General features: G+C 46.7%; 1 protein-coding gene across 7 annotated transcripts in view; it reads left to right on the forward strand.

Moving 5' to 3' along the window:
- Nucleotides 1-20,233, forward strand: part of Dip2c (disco interacting protein 2 homolog C) — a 380,677-nt gene that overhangs the window by 291,133 nt on the left and 69,311 nt on the right. For all 7 annotated transcript variants that reach the window (XM_058575053.1, XM_046432034.2, XM_058575055.1 and 4 more), the window contains 6 exons: nucleotides 10,556-10,695; nucleotides 12,955-13,091; nucleotides 14,320-14,528; nucleotides 15,648-15,762; nucleotides 16,227-16,428; nucleotides 18,843-18,952. In XM_058575053.1, coding sequence (XP_058431036.1) covers nucleotides 10,556-10,695; nucleotides 12,955-13,091; nucleotides 14,320-14,528; nucleotides 15,648-15,762; nucleotides 16,227-16,428; nucleotides 18,843-18,952 — 913 coding nt within the window. The remainder of the gene's footprint in view (nucleotides 1-10,555; nucleotides 10,696-12,954; nucleotides 13,092-14,319; nucleotides 14,529-15,647; nucleotides 15,763-16,226; nucleotides 16,429-18,842; nucleotides 18,953-20,233) is intronic.

The raw sequence follows: 20,233 nt of genomic DNA on the forward strand, positions 1-20,233 counted from the left end.
CCCTTCCCCAGTCTTGAGAGGAAGATGGTTACTCTGTCCTTGTTGGCCAGGCTGGGAACATAGACACTTTCCTATTCCTCCTCCCTTGGCATGCCCTGCCTCCCGACCCCAGTCATCAGGGTGTATCCAAACCCATCTGCCCTCTCCCCATGGCTGCCTCAGCCCCTTGCCTGGATTCCCACAGCTCCTGATGGGTCTCCTGCCTGCCCCCCAGTCTGGCCAGAGTTGTCTCTGGCTCCTTGCTTGAGCCATGAGGTCTGAGGATGTGCCTGAGGCCCTATGTGATCTGCCCCGCTGTCCCAGTGCCCTCTCCTCCTGTCCCCTCTTCCTGGCTCATGCAGCCTTGGTTTCTCGTGCCTGGAACTGCCTACCACACCACGGAAAATGCAGTGTGTTCTTCCTGTTTGGTTCTTTCTCTGCCAACTTTTCATGCACTGTGGAATTTCTTGGTATAATTGTTCATTTATTGTCTGCTTCCACCTAGTAAATATTAGGCGCCTGATGTTTTTGAATAAGTAAAATTTAAAAATGTCAGTTCAACGTACCCTCCCATACCCTTATCTCTGACAATTCTAAATTGCTCATTGGCAAAGGAGACTGTTGGGGGCTGAACCTTTTTCAGCACATTTGATAGCTGCATAGCTTGTAGTTCGTATAAGTGGAGCCACACATGGTCCCAGCTCTTTGATTTTTATGTTGTTTCTTTTTTTCCATTTGGGCTGATGACATGGGTGCTGCTGGTATGCTCATATAACCCAGTCTACAAAGAAGGGGGCTCCAGCAGAACGGCTCTGTGCCCTATGAGTAACTGTCAACCACCTACCCAAGGCTCGTGCAGCACAAGTGTGGCAAGAGAGGGAGCCAGCAGTGGAGGTCTTAAGCAGCAGCCTCAGCCATTCGATGCTCTGAGTGCAAGCTCTGGAGTGGGGAGCCGGAATAGAGATGGGCCTTCTCCCAGATGTCCCAGAGCAGGGCAGGCAAAGCACGTGAAGCCGGGGAAGGGCAGGAATTGACAGTGAGCAGGCCCTTTCTGTCTCTAGCATGTCACCTGGCTCAGTGCACACAGGCATTTGCATCAGTATCCCCCACCACCTGTGGCCTAGAGGTCTCAGTATGAGAGGTGTCAGGAGGGCTCACTGTTGGTGTGGTGGCCTCACCCAGAGCACCTCTCTGGTGTTGGTGGTTGATAGACTTCTCAGATGTGCCAGTCTACTGAGTGGCATCGTCCTTCAGATTAGACAACAAATTGAGGGGACAGAAAAGGATAAAAAGGTACGATTTGAGTATCACTGACAATCAGATCTCCCTGTCGGTTGCTCTCCTGGTGACTGGATTGCATTCCTGGTGTCGGGTACTGATTGTTTTTCTGATGCGTCTTCAAGCTGTTTAGTGCTGGGATCGTATGAAGCCGTGATCTTTATAATTAGCTGCAGTGCTTGGACGATCGTTTGCCAGGAGGTGAATGTAGGTGATGACGATACTATCTTAATGTCACATGTCTTCCAGGAAGAGTGAGTGCTGCTCTCTGGGTTCTTTCTCTCATTTTTCTTACATCAAACTCATTTTTTCATGTGTTCAATGAAAGTGCCGCTCAACACCCATGTCTTTGTGCCCAGTCTTTCCTCTGGGTTGACTATATAGGAAAAACCCCGTGTGGTATTTCACGTGAGTTATTGTCTACCACAGAAAGGGCAGTACAGATTCTCGTTTCGGGAAAGAGTCAGCGGCCATAAACTCTCATTGTATTCTGTCTTGATGGCTTACTTCCCTAGAAATGAGTTTTTCACACATAAGAGGTCAGAAGCCAATTATTAAGTTAACAAGCAAGCTGCATTTCATTTTATAAAGCCATTTTCATTGGGGTTCTAGGGACAGTCCTTGTGGATTTTGGCGTGCTGACCAAAGGATGTTTAATATCATTATAAAGTCTAGTGTGGGAGCTGTTACAGCCCTTACCTTTTAGTTAGTCTTTACCGTTTTTAAAGGGAAAACAAGTGTTTGGGTGTTGAGTTGCTGTCCTACAGAGAAAGGCCTAGGAGGACACATCACCCATTTGAGGGGTCCAAGGATTGGCATTTCCTCTGTCACCATCCGAGCAGTGTGGATTGTGTCCTGTACTTCCTAACCCTCCCAGGACAGCTCACTGTGCCCTGGCAATGAAGAAGAGCTCGAACTGGCAGTAACAGTGCCACACAGCTGATTTCTTGCCTGGCTTTTAGACCACTTAATTAAAAAGTTACTTGATGATTATCTATGGTGATCAGTGATGGTAAAATTGTATGCATTTGCTCATTATTTTTGGACTTTGGGCCCTTTTGGAACCTGTATCTCTTTGTGATTCTCTTCCGTAAATGTTTGCTCAGCAATCTGGGGTAGTTTCAGGGAAGCTGCTTGGGCAGGTAAAGGTCTGGGCAATAGATGTCAGCAGGACTGTGCCCAGAGGTGACCTTCCTGGACTGTGTAGGGCCAGGTCCTTTAAGAATTCCAGGCCTGATGGGATGGTGGCCACTGGCCGTTAAGTATCTTAATATCGTTTCTCTCATATGCAACACACAAAGACCTCTCACACAAAGAAAAATGTGTTGGAAGGTTCTGTGGCTGATGGAATCAGTGGCGCCTCTAGTAGCCCCCTCAGTGAATGGGCAGGAGGCAGAGGTGCTTCTGAGAGAAGGGAGCAGGACTCTAGTGAGCCAGGATGGGGGACCAGGCTGGCAGCGGGCTTCTGGGCTCTGTGCCTTCCAGCTGTGCTCCAATACTACCAGGAGCCGATGGCTGTTGGGCCTAACCCTGCCAGCCTTGCCCTTGGGCATCAGTCTCCACATAGAAGGACTAATGGTCTGATGGCTGCGCCTTCTTAAGAACATGAGTTTGGGGAACGGGAAGGAGCAAGAGCAGGGAGTGGGCCTGACTTCTCGTGTCTGCTTACTCGCATGCCCACCTTCACACATCAGCCAGGGTGTGGCAGAAACCCTCAGGTCTGGTGTAGACCACTCTGGCTTCCTGTGAACTGCGCTGTGGTTGGGTGGGTCCCTGGCAGTCAGGATGAACAGGGCACGTCATCCCTCAAGTCATCTACAAACCGTATTTGGAGGTGGGCCTTTGGGAGGAGTTAGGGTTGCATGAGGTCATGAGGATGGGCTCCGTAGTGGCATTAGTGGCCAGTGCTATGCTCTCACCAGTGACACCCTCTACCACATTATGATGCTGCAGGAAGGCCTTCACTTGGGCTTGCCACTTTGGGACCAGAGATGAACACACATCTTGTCCTATAAAGTACTCCGTCTATGGTGTTGAGTTCAGCAACAGAAAACAGACACTTGGGTGTGCAAGATGATTTCTTCTCTGCAGTGCTGTCACCCCCCCCCCCATAATATTTTTTGTTCCTATTTGTAAGACTATTTATAGAATAGAAAAATATTGGCAAAATGTATGTTTATGATGCCCAAGTTCACGAAGAGCAAGTTGAGAAATGGAAAGCAAGAGATCACTTCTGCATCTAGAGTGCCGGTGACAGAGATTTCTCAAAGCTACACCAATCATTTATTGAACTAAATACACACGTATGTGTATATGTACAGCATGTGTTACTTTGACCTTTTTGACTGCAGGTGCTATTAAAGGACTTTATTGCTGTAGCAGTGAAAAGCAGTGGGCATACGAAATGGTAATCAAAACCATTTCACGAAATAGAAAACAAATGTGGAGACAGACCCCCTTGTCTCTACATTTATTTTCTATTTCGTGAAAGATTCTTACCCAGAAGTCATAGAGCTGGGAAAAAAACAAGATCAAATTCATGCAAAATAAGGTACTCTGCTGTCCAGTGCACATCTCATACTAGAATTGTGTGCCTCTTTCTGGGGCAGAACCAGTGACCTGGCGGGGAAATGAACAGTTAACACCAGCCCATGAATGGGGCTTCCAAAGATGTTTTTGATGGCTCAAAAAGTCAGACTTAGAAAAGCAAGATCTCACTTTTAAAACACAGCAAGATAGAATTACAAAAAAAAAAAAAGTTTTCCAATTTATCTACAAATTTAGATAGTTTAGAAACTTCTCTAACAAGATAGATTAAAATCTTCTAAATGAGAATATGTCTTAATTAAGTAACATTGAGCAGCTGTATTATCCTGTTCAAGTTGTCTTGACCACTTGCAATTAAGAGTGTATTCTGTTTTGCATCATGTTTGATTTAATTGCTCTTAGGTTTGTTTTGGCAGATTCAGGAGGTGGCTGAAGGATGCCTCAGCCGCGTCTTCATGGGCTGAAGTTGTTCCTTCTGGTTCGAGCCCATAGCTTGTTGTGAAGACATGGAAAGGTAGATAAGGCAAATGAAGAAAACAGTATGAAAATATTTGGTATGATATGATCGATGTTTTTGACCACAGAAATTTAAACTGGGTAGATGAGTTACATTGAAGAAACACTTCTCATTTTATGTAGTTCTTAAAATAGTTTCTGTAAATGGCATGTATTGTTCTTATCAAAGAGAAGGGGGAGGGCTGGGGTCGTGGCTCAGTGGTAGAGCATTTGCCTCACATATGTGAGGCACTGGGTTCAAATCTCAGTACCACATAAAAATAAAGATATTGTGTCCGTGTATAACTAAAAAAACATTTTTTAAAAAGAAAATTGTTAGAGCTCATAACTTAGAATATTAAGATATGCTGTTTTTATCTTGTAATTTTATCAATACTCACATCTTTAGTTTTTTTATATCTTCATTCTTATTTATTTATTTGTTTATTTATTTTTATGTGGTGCTGGGGATCGAACCCAGGGCCTTACATGCACAAGGCAAGTGCTCTACCACTGAGCTACAGCCCCAGCCCCTATCTTATATTTTTTAAAGTCCATATTAAACTGAACATTGAAGAAGGGTATATTTGTATTTTTACTGAGTTTGGGGATTATGTTTTCTGGCACTGTTAATTTATTAGGGGTCTTTTACTGAGTTTGAAAAGGCCTGCCCAGGGAAGGAGGAAGTCCATTGGTACTCTGATCCATGTGTCTCTGCACGTTAGGCCAGGCAGGCAGGGTAGCCAGAGCTAATTTGCCTTCCTCTGAAAGAAAATCCTTCAGTCATAGATGGTGACACAGAACTCAGCAGCTGTTGAGAGGAGATGCCTCCTAGCTGGGCATGGTGTCATATGCCTGTAACACCAGTGACTTGGGAGGCTGGGGCAAGGGGCCTCAGTAACTTTGTGAAGCCCTGTCCCAAAAAATAAAAGGGTTTGGGATGTGGCTCCGTGATAAAGCACCCTGGGTTTAATCTTAATACCACAAAGAGAAAAAGCCTCCTTCAAGGCTCTGGCCTCAGGGTAAGAAGGGAAGACCCCACCTGCCAATTGACTGCCATGTGGGTCTCCAGTGACGCGTTCTTGTGGAGCTCAGATGTGTCTTCCCAGGGAAGCAGTGTTCAGTGAGCTACTTTGATGCCAGTGTGTGGAATGTATCTGTGGGAAGACCCTCAGTTCCAGGGAGGGGGCCACCCCTGCTGCCTTTGTTTCCTGATCAACCTGGATCATGCTGGAGGCTGTTGGCCTGGGCTCCCGTCTGGCTCTTCACATGCTGGCTTTTGGCACATGCTGTGTGTGACCTTCAGGATTTGATTCTTCGTCTGTGAAATGAGGATCAAAGCTGTGCCCCCGTCCCAGGCCTGTGTGAGCACTGCGTGGACTCCTTCACATCAGGGGCTTGGAAGTAGGTTGGGTGCTTAGTAAGACTTCAGATGCTAGCTGCTGTTGCTACTGCCAGCATTACCATGTGGATATCTTACAATGGCCCAGTTTATGTGCAGATACCCATCTTGCTCTCCAAATGTACCATTGTTTCTAAGCTGAGAATGCCCAAATTGGAGATCACCTACACAAGATGGAAGAAATGAAAGACCTTTGTTTTCCACTTGGAAAAGGATTCCCTGAATGACCAACCTGGTAAGGCCTTACCAGTGCGGTTGCAGTGCTGTTAAACCCGGGAGGTAGGATTTGGGACAACTGCTTGCTCGTGATTTGACTCCGTCTATTTTGTGTTAAGGCCCAGCTGAGCTCCACTTGCTGTCAGGAGTAGCAAACTGCAGGTGTGTTCCTTGAAATTTACAGTAGCTCGCTCTTCAGGTGTGAACACAGCAAGATTAGCTAAATGCTTCTAGTGTTTTACCGAGGTTGGCCGTGTTATGTGGTGGTAAGGTTTTGTTGTCGGGGTTTTTGAGCTGGTGCACACTGTTGGGCCGCAGCTACTTGGCTGAGCCAGCATTGCTCATAGGCTGCACCATGCTCCTTTCTGTTTTAATTTCAGTTTCTTTTCATCTGTTTTTCATATCAAGGCAGCATTGTATACAAATCTGTTTTCCCCCCTTCGTATCTTTAAGTGTGGAAACTGCCTCCTTGTGCTCCTGGAATTTATTGTGTTGATGATTCTTGTAATTTGTATTCTTTGTGAGAGACACGGCACTGCGTGCTCACAAGTGCTGCGCTTCATCTTGGCAACTCGTCTGGATGTTGACGAATCAGTCTTTATTATCCATTATTTAATTAGTTATTGATCATTATTTACTGTTATTGATTATTATTAATTAACTTGATCCTGTTGATTATTATTGTCACTGTTCTTGAATCCCTGTGGATTCCGCTTATTGGGATTTTTTTCCACTTTGCCTAGTTTATCCTGGAGTTATTTCTTAGGAAAATGGCAACACAGATAGCCTAAGTCTGTTCATAATTGAGAGTACACAAAGAGAAATGATCTTTTACTCACCAAATTGGGGGAAATTCCAGTTTATCAGTGTTGGCAAGAATACAGAAGCTGGTATTTCTGAGGGGCAGCTAGGTGCCATGTTAAAAGAAGGTTCTTTACCCACCTGGGGTTGACTTGGTTCTGTCCCAGAGCTATGGCCTTGGATAGCACAGAACCTGTCCTTACCTCTCTGGGGCGTTGCCATGAAGACCTCTTTAAAGTACTTAAAGTAGCATATAGCCAGTGCTGGGTACACATCTTATAAACGAAAGACATAGTTGTGTTTCATTGGTGGGAAGGCAAAGTGGCATATTCTTTTTGGAAGGCCTTTAGGTTTTCTTAAAATGTGTAACTCTGATTCTTCTATTTTCCTAGACGTGTCTTCCAGAAATATTTCCTACTATATAAAAATTGGACAAAATGAAACAAATGGTCATATTCATATTACTGAATACTGTAAGATTAGTTCATCAGAAGGTGCACACACCCTACATGTGTATATATGTGTACATAGACATGAAAAGATCTGCAGGCGTTGTAGAAGAATATGCGTGTTTTGATCCTTTCTTTCTTTGGAAGTGTATGTATAGTGGACATCATTTCCATGTAACTGTTAGTCTGTCCTTTACTGTTTGCAGTGAAGGTGTTGATGTGTGATGGGGCATGGCGCAGCCTTGGAGGACAGGCAGGTGGAGCATGAACAGGGACTGTCTTTTTTTGCTATAATGTTAGCCTTGTTCATCATAACAGTATGCTCTTAATTTTTCATTAAGAAACTGTAGTGGACCAGTGTGGCCGGTGTGCTGGGTTGTGGGCAGGGAAAATGTCCAAGAAGGAGACAGGAAGTGTTCAGGTCTAGGCGTGGGCTGTGCTCTGGGTCAAGCCCCAACATTTATTTGGGCAACTAAATTGATATTTCTGTGTTCTGTGCTTCAAGTTTTTAATCTGAAAATAAACAAGAGTACCTCTTGTTTGGTTAGATTTAAGTAAGTCCACACATGTAAAAGGTCAGAACAGTTATGGCAGGTGAAATACACCAGTGAATTCCAAGCTTTATCACTGGGGAGGAGGAATCCTACAGCCAAAGCCAGGTCTCTCAGGCAGATCCAGGAATGCAGACAACTTTGGGGTGGCCTGGGGAGGTAATGAGGCTATTTACCACATCCAGGGATCATCGTGCCCCTCTTTCATGTGTTTTGCAAATCTATAAGGAAAAGAACCCTGGGGTTTGAGTTTTGTCTGATTAGCAAGAAACTCTTAAATACAAATATAAGTTGGTAGATTAAATTAATGCAAGGTTAGTGTCATTCATTTACATCACGTGTGACTTTATTCTCCTAACTACCATTTTGTAAATGTAATAGAAAATTTCCTCTAATATATAGACTTAAGATATTTAATTACAGGTCTTGCTTCTCGACTATTACAAAATGTAGAAAGAGGATCTTGTAACCAAGACAACAAATGACACATTATTGAATCTTAGAAGAATGTTGTCCTCCTGGCTTCTGGTTTGGGACCTTCCTGTCCCCCACGTACCCATGTTTTGAATCTTTCCGTCCTTGAGATGGTCATGACTCATTCAGATTTTTTTTTTTTATAAAGAGAATTTTTTAATATTTACTTTTCAGTTTTCAGGGGACACAACATCTTTATTTGTATGCACCACGCTCCTTTCTGTTTTAATTTCAGTTTCTTTTTGCTGAGGATCAAACCCAGTGCCGCGTGCATGCCAGGCGAGCACACTACCACTTGAGCCATATCCCCAGCCCCTCAGAATTTTTTTTGTGTGTGTGTCTCTTAAGTATGTCTTTATCAGTTATTGGGAGAGCACATTAGTTTCCTAGGGCCATCATAACAAAGATCCACACAGTGGCTGACTTTAAACAATGGAAACTTACTCCTTTGTCTTGGAGACTGAAGTTCAAACTTGAGGTGTCCGCAGGACTCCTCCTTCAGAGGCTAAGTGGGAATCTGCTCCTGGCCTCGCTCCAGCTGATGAAGGCTGCCAGCAGCCCCGGGCATTTCTCTATCTAGAGGCCTGTCCCTCCTCTCTCTGTGTCTGCCTCTCTTCTTAGAATGCCAAGCCCTGGATCTTGTCCATTGTAAGCCAGTGTGGCCTCATCTTGACTGCATCTGAACAGACCGTTTCTGAACAAGATCACGTCATAGGTGCCAGGGGCTGTCTTTTGTGGGGAGGCAGTTGAGCCCACCGCAGGCCTGGGGGCTTGTAATTTCTGGCTTTGACACTGTATCTTCGTAGTGGACCGTAGTGGAGGGAGGAGATGGTGGTAGATCTGTGAGAACTCCTCTGTTGTTCATTCCAAGGTTTTGATCTCCTGGGCTCTTTAAAGAGGCCAGGAGGATGATATACTTTCCCATGATTTGAGCTATTCGTTTTGTTCCACATAGTTTTTATAATTTAGGCAGAGTTTATATATAGTTCTACTTTCTTTAATTCTTAGGGTAGAATCATTATGTTTTCAGATTCATATTTTTTTTAAAGAGAGAATTTTAATATTTTTTAGTTTTTTTGGCAGACACAACATCTTTGTTTTGTTTGTGGTGCTGAGGATCGAACCCGGGCTGCACGCATGCCAGGCGAGCGCGCTACCGCTTGAGCCACATCCCCAGCCCCCAGATTCATGTTTTTTGATATACCACTTACTTGATTCAAATGAGATTCCTTTTACAAATTTTAACTTTAACGTTCCCCAATTTGTGTGTGTAGGTTCATTATAAATCTTTGCAATATTTTAACGTTAAAACGCAAACTCACATTTATAGTCCACTTTGAGACCTTAAACACTAAAGACTTGTGTGTGAAAAATTATGGAAACAAATGTGCTGTTTACCCAAATTGTGGCCCCACTTAGCTACACATTGAATCTTCTATTAGAAGTAAAAATTCATAATGTGTTCACTAGTTCAGTCAGTAGACAGTTATTGCAAGGTACTATTTCAGGAATGGGATACAGCCTGAACACCCAATAGTGCCCATTCTCAGGAGGGTCAGGCTCTGAGGGAGGAGGCTACCCACATAGATGGCCCCTGCTATGCAAAACGGGAGGACTAGGTATTTTTATGGGGTAATTGAGAAGTGCCTCCAACCTCTGGGGACAGGGTCCTGTGGACGTTGGTGGGAAAAGCATCCCTGGGTGGAGGCAGGATTCCAGGCAGAAGCCCCGTGGTGGGAACAGTGGGGGACATCTACTCCACAGCAGCCGCGGGCCCAGGGGAGGCGATGGAGAATGTGCTCATCTTTTCAGAACTCTCAGCCCCAGATCTTGCCCTACGAGGTATTGTATAACATGTCTGTTATTTAGACATTCTTCCTTAAAACTTGGCCACCAGGATGGCATGCATTATCTCATTTTAGCTTCTTTGTAAAGTTGAGCAGACACCTGGACAGTCTGCACCTGCCCTGAGGCGGGAGAGTCAGGATCACCCCCGTATTGTTCACTGATGTGCTTCCTGGGAGTGGTGCTCACTCCTTTAGCCATTGGTAAGACTGGAGAGCAGGCCTGGCCTAGGACGGGGGTGGCTCCGCTCACTGTGGTGTTTGTGCCCAGGTCAGGACAGGAGGTCAGGAGGCATCTCTGAGGCAGGTGGTAAAACACCAAGGAACTGAGAGGTAGAATCACAGTGCACAGCAGCAGGCGGGCACTCCTGGTCAGAGGCGTCTCCAGCGGCCAGCTCTGCCTCCAGGAGGGCTTCCGTCCACAGGCGGCTGCCCATCTGTGTGTGCACCAGGACATGCATGCCTCTAAACAGAAGGGAGGTTCTGCTGATGCACACTGAGATGCACTTGTGCTTTCAGGCCCACGGATGACAGCAACCAGCCTCCTGGCCGGGGCGTGCTCTCCATGCATGGGCTGACCTATGGTGTCATCCGGGTGGACTCAGAGGAGAAGCTGTCTGTGCTCACAGTGCAGGACGTTGGGCTCGTCATGCCCGGAGGTGAGTGTGGGCCGTGGGTTGTGACGTCAGCAGTCCCAGCCTTGGCCTCGAGGCCGATCAGTTAGCATGTATTTACTGGCACACATCATCTTCCTCTTCCCATACTACATCATGGTCCTCTGTGGGAGCTCTCAGGCTGAGCACTGAGCTTCCAGCCTTTGAAAGTCTTCATTAAGCCTCAAACACTTGAAGCAATGTTCCCTCTCCTGAGAAAAGAGAACCCACAATATCTGAGAAGCTGTGGAATGAAGAGCGCCTCTACACACTAAGACCCTGGGATCATCTTCCCTGGGAAGGCATCATGGAGCAGCTCTGTAGCTCAGACCGGTGCTGGGGCAGCTTCCCCTTCTCTACCCCAGAGAGCAGCTTCCAATCTACCATCTTGACATTTTAACCAAAGCTGGACACCAAGCTCATCTTTCCAAAGCCCTTGAGACTTTGAGCAGATGTTTAGAAGTGAGGAACATGAGTCTGTGTAATCCCTGAAGCCTGTTTTTAGCAGGAAAGCCCTTTCTTGAAGCCAGAGAAACCATTTCTACAACCGCATAGATGGCCACTTGGCTTAGGGTCCCTGCCTTGCCGTACCTCACCTGGCCCTCACTCCCATGTGGTGTGCTTGGGCACCTCCACGGAGCCTCACGCAGGACTCCAGTCTTCCTGCTGATTTGCAGAAAGCTCTTACCTGGTTGTGTCCCCAAGGACCACATGTATCATCATGTAGCCTCCTCAGTCCTCGATTGGAGTCCCCACCCAGAGTTTAGACGTGTTCCCTCTGCGGGCACCTCCACATAGCGGAATGTCACATCACGTCTACACGTGCTGCACACTGTTTTCACCGGGTCTTGGCAGGATCTAAGTCTCGGGCAGCACCTGCTGGGCAGAAGCCATGCTGCTTGCAGGCAGAGTCCCAGGCGGGAGGTCCTCAGCTCCCTCCCCTGTGCTGGGCTGGGCTTTCTCCACAATTCCTCTTTCTGTTTTACTTGCCGTGTGTGGAGCTAAGAGAGGGAAAGCCAGCCCTGGCATTGCGGGTCCTCGGTGTCCGGTAGTCCAAAGGTTACTGTAAACACCTTTCTGTTGCCTTTTTTACTCCTAAAGACTCCCCAGCATCACAGCAACTTATTCCTTCTCATTCCTCCAAACTGTGCGTGTCCTGGGCTCATTCATGCTTCTCAGCATTCGCCCGGCCTCCCTGGCTCCATTTCTTCCTTTATTAAAAACTAGTTTTTTAAAAAGAGAAATCTCCAGTGGGGAAGCATTAAAAAGATTGGGTTTCAAAATAGAAAACCACCTCTCTGTCCACCCAGGACAGAGGACAGAGAGGCTCTACTCCCTTTCCCAGTGTACCCTCACTTCATCTTTACCAAGCTGATGAGTGAAGAAGACTTCAATGTAGCCTTTTATTTTAGTTGTAGATAGACAGCATGCCTTTATTTTTTTTTTTTTTTATGTGGTGCTGAGGATTGAATCCAGCACCTTACACATACTAGGTAAGAGCTCTACCTCTGAGCCACAGCCACAACTCCTCAATGTAGCTTTAACAGGAATTTCCCTTCCTGTGAGTTTAACTTTCCATGGTTCTCCTGGTTCTGATGCCTTAACACCAACTTGGGCTTCCTGAGAGTCCAGGCTCTAAGCAGCCCACTGTCTCTTGCTGCACACACCCCTTTCCTGAAAGGCCAGGTTCTCAGCACCCTGGTCAGACTTGTGGTCTATGGCAGTGGTGGGGCAGGTACTGATGGGCTCAGGTCAGAATGTGTGTGCCACAGGCGAGTGTGAGGACAGCATTGTTAAAAACAGCTGGGGCTCTCAGGTGAGGGTCTCCAGAGGACTCACCTGGACAGGGAATGTGATATCAAGGTTACAATTTCCACAGGACGTTAGAGGCTTAAATTCCACTTTCCACTTAGATACCTCCAGCAACTTAGAAGCAAGTATTTTGTGCTGCTTGGGTTGCAGAGTCTGAGTTGTGTGTTGGAAGTGGCATCCATTCCACTGCTGGTGTGTGTAGCCAAGCTCCCCAGCGCTCATCCTGAGCACTACCCTCACATCTGAACTGAATACAATTCACACGTTACAATTAAAGCAATTGCAATGGTTCATGTCACCACAGTGACCTGAAACCATCATGACTCTTTGGGGAAGATGAGTACCTGGTGTTTCATTCTCTGTTCATTTGTGTCCTTGTCTGGACTCCTGCATTCATCCACCTGTCCCCCCCTCACCCGGCTCTGACCCTCCATGTTTTCCGTTTGCTCTCAGCCATCATGTGTTCAGTGAAGCCAGATGGGATTCCTCAGCTATGCAGAACGGACGAAATCGGGGAGCTGTGCGTGTGTGCAGTGGCGACAGGCACTTCGTATTATGGCCTCTCTGGCATGACCAAGAACACTTTTGAGGTAGGCTGATGGAGAGTCCTCTGTCATGACACCTGTCCATGGGTCCCTCTTCGGATAGCCATTGTCAAGGGTGTAGAAACAGAAATGTGAGACAGTAACTTTTGAAAAAAGGTACTAAACATGGTTGCACTGTCTCCTAACCATTTCATTATTTTTGGTGAATTTGGCTTATCAGTATTATTTTGATCTTAGTCATTTTTCAAAAAAGGGTCATTTTTAAGAGATGGTACTTATTCTTTGTCACTGTTTTCACCCACACCTAAAATACAAACATGCCCACAGAGACGTGGATGATGAAAGAACTTGGGCATGAGTGGCCGCACCTGAGGCGGCCAGCTGAACACCCCGAACAGCCTCTCGGTCTCTGTTCCTCTTGGCTGGTGTGAACTTGTGAACTTGAGCAAATGGGTCTGATTTGGGTGGCACAAACTGGTGTGTGTGTGGACATGTACGGGGACATGTGTACTATGGGGGGGTATGTGGGGTGGACATGTGCACTGTATATGTGGGGGGGGGGGGTTGTGGACCTGTGCAGCGTGGCAGGGATTTGTGTGTGTTTGCAGATGTTAGAGAGCAGACTCTTGGTCTCCAGCATGCCATGCTGCATTGTGTTGTCCTCACAACTAGTATCATCTTAGCAAGCAATGCCTGGTGGTAGGAGTGAAGTACAAGGTGTGAAGTTATGTTCAGGAAAGCAGAAACCACTTGGGAACACGTTCTTAAACATCTAGAACTTTGGACATAACTGGAGTTGGGTAGAGCCCAAATAAAAACTCTCTCTCCTTTCATATGTGGCTTATCTGTAGGGTGGAAGGAAAAGAGATGTAGAGTTAAGCTCATTTTTTTGCTTTATTTATATTCTCAGCATGGTTCTAACAAGAAAAACTAACATCTTAATGAACAGGATCCGTCACTTTCTCACTAACTTGGGTTGCACCTTGATTCTCACTTATCACTATTGTGCTATAGTGGTCTAAACAAGAACTAGCTGGTGGTGTCTCTTAGCATGGAGTAATTTCTGGCTGTGACCTCCTCCGAGACTCGGAGCCTATGAGGGGAGCTGGCCTGAGGCCCTGCATGTGGCCCAGATGACGGGAGAAGTGTGTGTGCGTGTCTGAAGACTGCTGACGACTGCTACTCTGACATCTGTGCAGGCGGGGAGTTGGAGATGGACAGCAGGTTGTCACTTCCAGGAGAGGTGGGCTGATTGGAGCCTGTGTTTCCCCAGGTGTTCCCCATGATGAGCTCGGGTGCGCCCATCAGTGAGTACCCATTCATACGGACGGGCCTTCTGGGCTTCGTTGGTCCTGGAGGGCTCGTCTTTGTGGTGGGGAAGATGGACGGCCTGATGGTGGTCAGTGGGCGCAGGCACAATGCTGATGACATCGTGGCAACAGCCTTGGCCGTGGAGCCCATGAAGTTTGTCTACAGAGGAAGGTTGGTTGCCCTCATCTGCTTATTTCTGTAGACCGCACTTTGCACATAGCTGTGAAGGGTTAGTAAGTCACATAAATCCCTTATTTTGAATCCCATTTCCTCTTCTGTAAAATCACAGCTGGACACGGTGCTGAGATTTCCCCTGGTTTTGGATATCCACAATTTTGTACCAGTTTCCTGAGCCCCATGAGTGTATTTTTGTTAACTTCTAAGCTAAGTAAAAGTATCCATTGGAAAGACTTTTAATAGATAACTGCACAAAATACAGGGCTGAAAGTTCATCCTGGAGCAGGCCCCAGAGACTTAGAGGTCATTCTTATCATGGAAGAGTGGCCACTCTGCTGGGGCTGGGGCTCAGTGGTAGAGCACTTGCCTTGTACATGTGAGGCCGTGGGTTCAATCCTCAGCACCACATAAGAACAAGGTCCATTAAAAAAAAAAGTGGACACTCACGAGGTACTCCAGTCTCCTGCTTTCTTCCCTCCCTTGCTGGACATGTCACAGAGGCTTAGTAAATTCTGTAGCTCCCTAGGGTTTGGTGGTTCTTTTTGGCTAATTTGAGGGAACTCAGAAATTCCTTGGAATCTTACTTCATTTTGGCAAGTTGGTGGGACTAGGAGAAAGGAGATACTTGGCTACAGCCTCACCACCTTGGGATTATCTTTAAAACTAGAAACTATTTGTGAGAGAGGTTTCCTAGAGATTTGGAGTGGCCTCAATTCTGTGCTGACCCTGTGAGGCAGACGGATTTATCAGGAAGCAGTCATTTCCAAACAGAAAACTTTGATGCAAACTCAAGGCATGCATGGTACAGGTCTCTGCAGCAATTGCAGCAATCCTTCACTGCCTCCTCTTGTCCACACGGAAAGAACAGCCTTGTCCCCAACACCTGCAGCCATAGCAAGGGGCCTCCAGGGGCATTGTGGGTGGTTTGCCTGCAGGGCCCCCAGGCTTCTCAGCCTCCATGGCTAGACTTGCATTGGTTGGTGCCCGTGAGAGAGCTGGACTTGGTTTGCCTCTGGAGAGGCCCCAGGAACTGCCAGGCTGCTTGATTAGCTGCAGGAGAGCTTGGGAGTGTTGCTGCCTATGCTCATCACATGTGCCCCTCTGTCCCCACAGGATAGCTGTGTTCTCCGTGACCGTCCTTCACGATGAAAGGATAGTGATTGTGGCGGAGCAGAGGCCGGACTCCACGGAGGAGGACAGCTTCCAGTGGATGAGCAGGGTGCTCCAGGTCATGCGCCTTGCCCTGAAGCTCTCTGCTCTGAGTTTCAGCTTCCCTGACTCACTGTTAGGGTTAGGGCTGCCCCTCACCAATCGGGGCTCGGCCCCACAGCACTCCCCTTGGTCAAAAAGCCCTGCTCAAGGGGAGGGGACAGGTTTTCTAAGGCTGATTCCGACCGTTCATGTTGGGAGGTCACAAGTCCGTCTTGGGTTGGGATTTTTTGTTGAGGATATCCTTTTCTCCAGATTCCCTATTTAGTATTTGTGGTCCTGTGTAAAATCATCCAGCTCAGGGAGTTCAGCAGTGTCTCCTGTGCTGGCGATCCTACACCCATAGAACAGGGTTCCCACCGTACATACTTTTGCATGCTACAGTATTTCAGGTGCATAAATGCTTATTGAATAAGTTATGCCACTTACGAAATGTTTATTTCTATTTCCTATTATAATATGATTACCTCTTAAATTTTTTAGGCAATCGACAGTATACATCAAGTTGGAGTTTACTGCCTGGCTTTGGTGCCAGCAAATACCCTTCCCAAAACCCCACTGGGTGGAATCCACTTGTCAGAAACAAAGCAACTCTTCCTGGAGGGCTCCCTTCACCCCTGCAACGTCCTCATGTGCCCCCACACTTGTGTCACAAACTTGCCTAAACCTCGACAGAAGCAACCAGGTATGGCTTGCAGCACCAAGCTCAGGAGAGCTCCCGTCGCCTTCCTGCCCTTCACATGGCCACATACTCCTGGGGCATAACCACCTTTGAGACCTGTGGACAGAGTGTGAGGGGAAGAGGTGCTTGGCCTTTGCAGGGGACATCAGCACTTGATGCAGATGGGGTTTTGCAGCGCCACTAGCAGAATGGCCTTTGGCGAGGCACAGACCCCCTTAAGATTCTACTGGTAGAATCTCCTTATTGGTAGAATAAGAATAATATATCCTTTTATGTTTCTGTGACTCGGGGATCCAAGCAAATAACACTGGGGAAACAGTCTAAAACGTGCACAGTTCCTTGTGATATTGTCATATACAAATCTACCTAGTGCTCTGCAGTTTGGGAACACATTATCCATCGTCTGACTTGATTCTCACATTGTCCCAAGGTCTCCATCTCCATTACATGCAAGGGAGAGAGTTGGGCTAGATGATTTCTGAGCCTCTCTGGAGTAAATATTTAAACAACTGTGTAAGGGGTCTGTTGATTCTTGGAATGAAGCTCCTAAACTTAGAAGGTTTGTAGACCACCCAGTTGCCTTTTCTACTGGATGAATTCTTACTTGGGTAAGAACTGTGTTTGTAATTATTAAACTGAGCAAAAAGCATTAGGCCTCTAACCCATCCTGAGCCAGCAACTGTGTCAAAAGACATCAGAATCGGACAACTCTGCAGCTGCATTCCCTGGGGAAGTCCTTTCAGAATAGCTAGAGGACACTGTCTGAGCAGGTGCCCAGAGCTCTCAGCCCCTAAGACAGGCCTGGACTCTGTTCAGGACCCTGTGTCTTGTTGCTCCGAGGTGAAACGTCTGCCTTGGCCCCTGCATGAATTTGTCAAGGGTTGTATGGTAGGAACTCAACACTAGAGACTAAAGGTGCAGATTCTGAATCTGTGAATGGGGCAGGAATCAACGTGGACCTTCTATGCACACGTTGTAGGGAGTAATCTCAACTTTGCGTTTTCAAGTGGTGTGGTTGAGCCGCTGTAGGAGTGTTCCATGTATACCCCCTCACTTACCTGGGGAGAATTCATCTGTTCTTGCTAAGAACAGGTTTTCTAAATCAGATGTAGCAGTGATTGGGGAAAGGAATTCCTAAGTCTGTGGGGAAAGAGATCCCTAAGGTCCCAGATTTCACCCTCAGAGTACAAGCAGAAGTAAACCCTGGTGAGGGGCTTTTACTCCGTAACAGAGAAGCACAGAGTGAGGTGCCGTGAAAGCCCTAGGTCCCCTCAAAACAGGTTTCTCTTTCTAGTTTGAATTCTTAAAATATATGTATATAAGAAGACTTTAAACCAATTTAGCCCGTTTGCAAGCTGGCTTCTTAGAGGAATCATCTTGCTCAGCCCTCGGTTGTCAAGAAGAGTAAGGGCCGCACTAAAGATGAAGAGTGAGAGGCTGAGGGCTGCAGGTTCCAGGGTGTTGAATCACCTGCAGGAGCCTTTGGCTCCTAGGCTTCTCGCGCAGTGGCGGCTCCGCCCCATTCCAGCGAGCAGCGCTGTACCAGACTTTTTGTTTGGTTAAGCATGAAGACTATTCATCTTTCACAGTTTCTTTAATAAGAACTAAGAAAAGACATGTAGTCTGCCCACAACTACCACATGGGAGAATTCAGAGATGAGTTGGCTGAGTATATAAGGACAGTCCTCGATGACGCAGCATCCGTCATCTAGGATCCTTCAAACTTCTCGTAAACCAGGAAGAGGGCACCAGTAATGCAGTCACCAACAGCAGTCTTTTCATTCATAGCTCACAAAAGGACTAACAGAGACCCTGAAACCTTACCCCCAATAAAATATACAGATGCAGGCTTCCGTATCCCACCACCTCAACAGGATTATTCTCAAATTCATAAAGTATTTTAAATGGATAATATTTTGCTTCTGGTCAACCCTCATGAGTAAGAGTAGACGTGATCTGGAAGTCTTTAACTACTTATGGAATTTAAAAACTGTGATTCTCTGCTATCTGTGGGTATGAGTTTTGGCATGGTCTGGGCATTAAACCTAGGGCCTCAACATGCCAGGCAAACACTTCACTGAGCCACAGCCCCACTCTATATCAATTTTTGTAATTGCCACTGTCAACATATGTCAACACCCCTGGGGTTCACACTCACAAGGAAATAAAGGCAGTGGCTTGGGGGGGCCCTAGGAGGATTTTATGTGTGATGAAAACGTCATTTCTGTGCCACCCCTAATCAAAGCTTGTTTGCATTTCCCATCATTGTCATCATACTGATCTCTTTGAAACCTGTCCTAAGATATATTCACAGCCAGGCCTTTGGAAGGGTTTTCCTAGAGTAAATTCTTTACCAAAAGGGGAAGTCCTATTTTAGGGAAATTTGATCTTTGTCTCAAGGCTCTGTCTCTTTCCAGAAATTGGCCCCGCCTCTGTGATGGTGGGAAACCTCGTGTCTGGGAAGAGGATTGCCCAAGCCAGTGGCAGAGACCTGGGTCAGATAGAAGACAACGACCAGGCCCGGAAGGTAAGAGCCGAGGCCCATATCTCTCCTATGTTCCTTCCACAGTGTGAGAAGCAACTGTTCCTGCAGCTGCCCCTGTGCCAGGTGCATGTCCACTCCCTTGGCATCCGTAATGGTCTTGTCCTACCTCCCCTGTCTTGCAAGACATGTCCATGAACTTTTATAAGGAGAATCTATTCACTAGGGGATATGGCGTTTTTAAAAATTGGCTAGTGACACAGAAATGGGTACATAATGTCATCCCCGACTGGCAGGACCAAGGCAGATGTGTGGGACTCCTCTTCCTGTTTTAGGTCCTTTCGCCACTTGTTTGATTGTTCCCTCAGCTCTGAAGCCACCCTGCCTCGCAACAACCTTTCCACCAGGCCTCTATTCATTGGTCTCTGGCAGACAGACCTCCAACTGCCTTGTGTAGCCCTGAGTCTTGGTTATTGCCACGAACCCTGACCATGCCTAGGGCTCCCTGGCGAGGTCTTACTTCTCACAGCTGAAAGGTGGTCCTATTCTGTGTCAGCTACTAGGAAATGTGACAATCAACCATTTCAAAAGTTGCCAGCGTACATACATTAATTCACTAATTAGAAGCGCTTAATTGGGCTGGGGTTGTGGCTCAGTGGTGGAACACTTGCCTAGCATGTGTGAGGCACTGGGTTCAATTCTCAGCACCACATATGAATAAAAAAGGTCCATCCCCAACTTTATTTTTTTTGGGGGGGGGGGGAATGAAGCACTTGATCATCATACCCCACCCACATGGTATGTTTCTATTATTAAAAGGGATTAGAGTTATCTCAGCCTGAAATTGGGCCACCGTTTTTACTACACACTGAGTAGTATGAAGCATGTAGTTTGAGTTTGCAGTGCAGTTTCATGACACTAGGGAACTGCCATTCTGAACACACCATAGACACCCCGCCCCCCTCACCCTTTTTAATAGGATAGTTCTGATTTTCTTATCATAACCCATAGAAATAAGCATTTCTCCTCTGGCAGCCCCAGAAGAAAGGCCTTGCTCTACCGCTACCAATGCCAGTGAGAGTTCCCATCCTTGCACAGACCCCCCAAGAGCTCCCCTAACCAAGGGCCCAGCCCTTGAGCTGTCAGTCCAAGTCAGGAGCGATGAATTCTAGATCACTGCCAGAAAATATAGTAAGCACTTGCTTATCCTTTGGCTATGTGTCAGATTTTCCTAAAAAATCTCCATGGGAAAGTGCACTATTTGAAGGCACTAGAAGGCATCCGCGCATTTACTTCCACTTAATTTGGAGATTGCCCAGCACAGAT

This window comes from Marmota monax, unplaced genomic scaffold (assembly GCF_021218885.2).
Source record: "Marmota monax isolate L192 unplaced genomic scaffold, Marmota_monax_Labrador192_F-V1.1 WCK01_AAM20220418_F8-fsc00071, whole genome shotgun sequence".
NCBI classification, from domain to species: Eukaryota; Metazoa; Chordata; class Mammalia; order Rodentia; family Sciuridae; genus Marmota; species Marmota monax.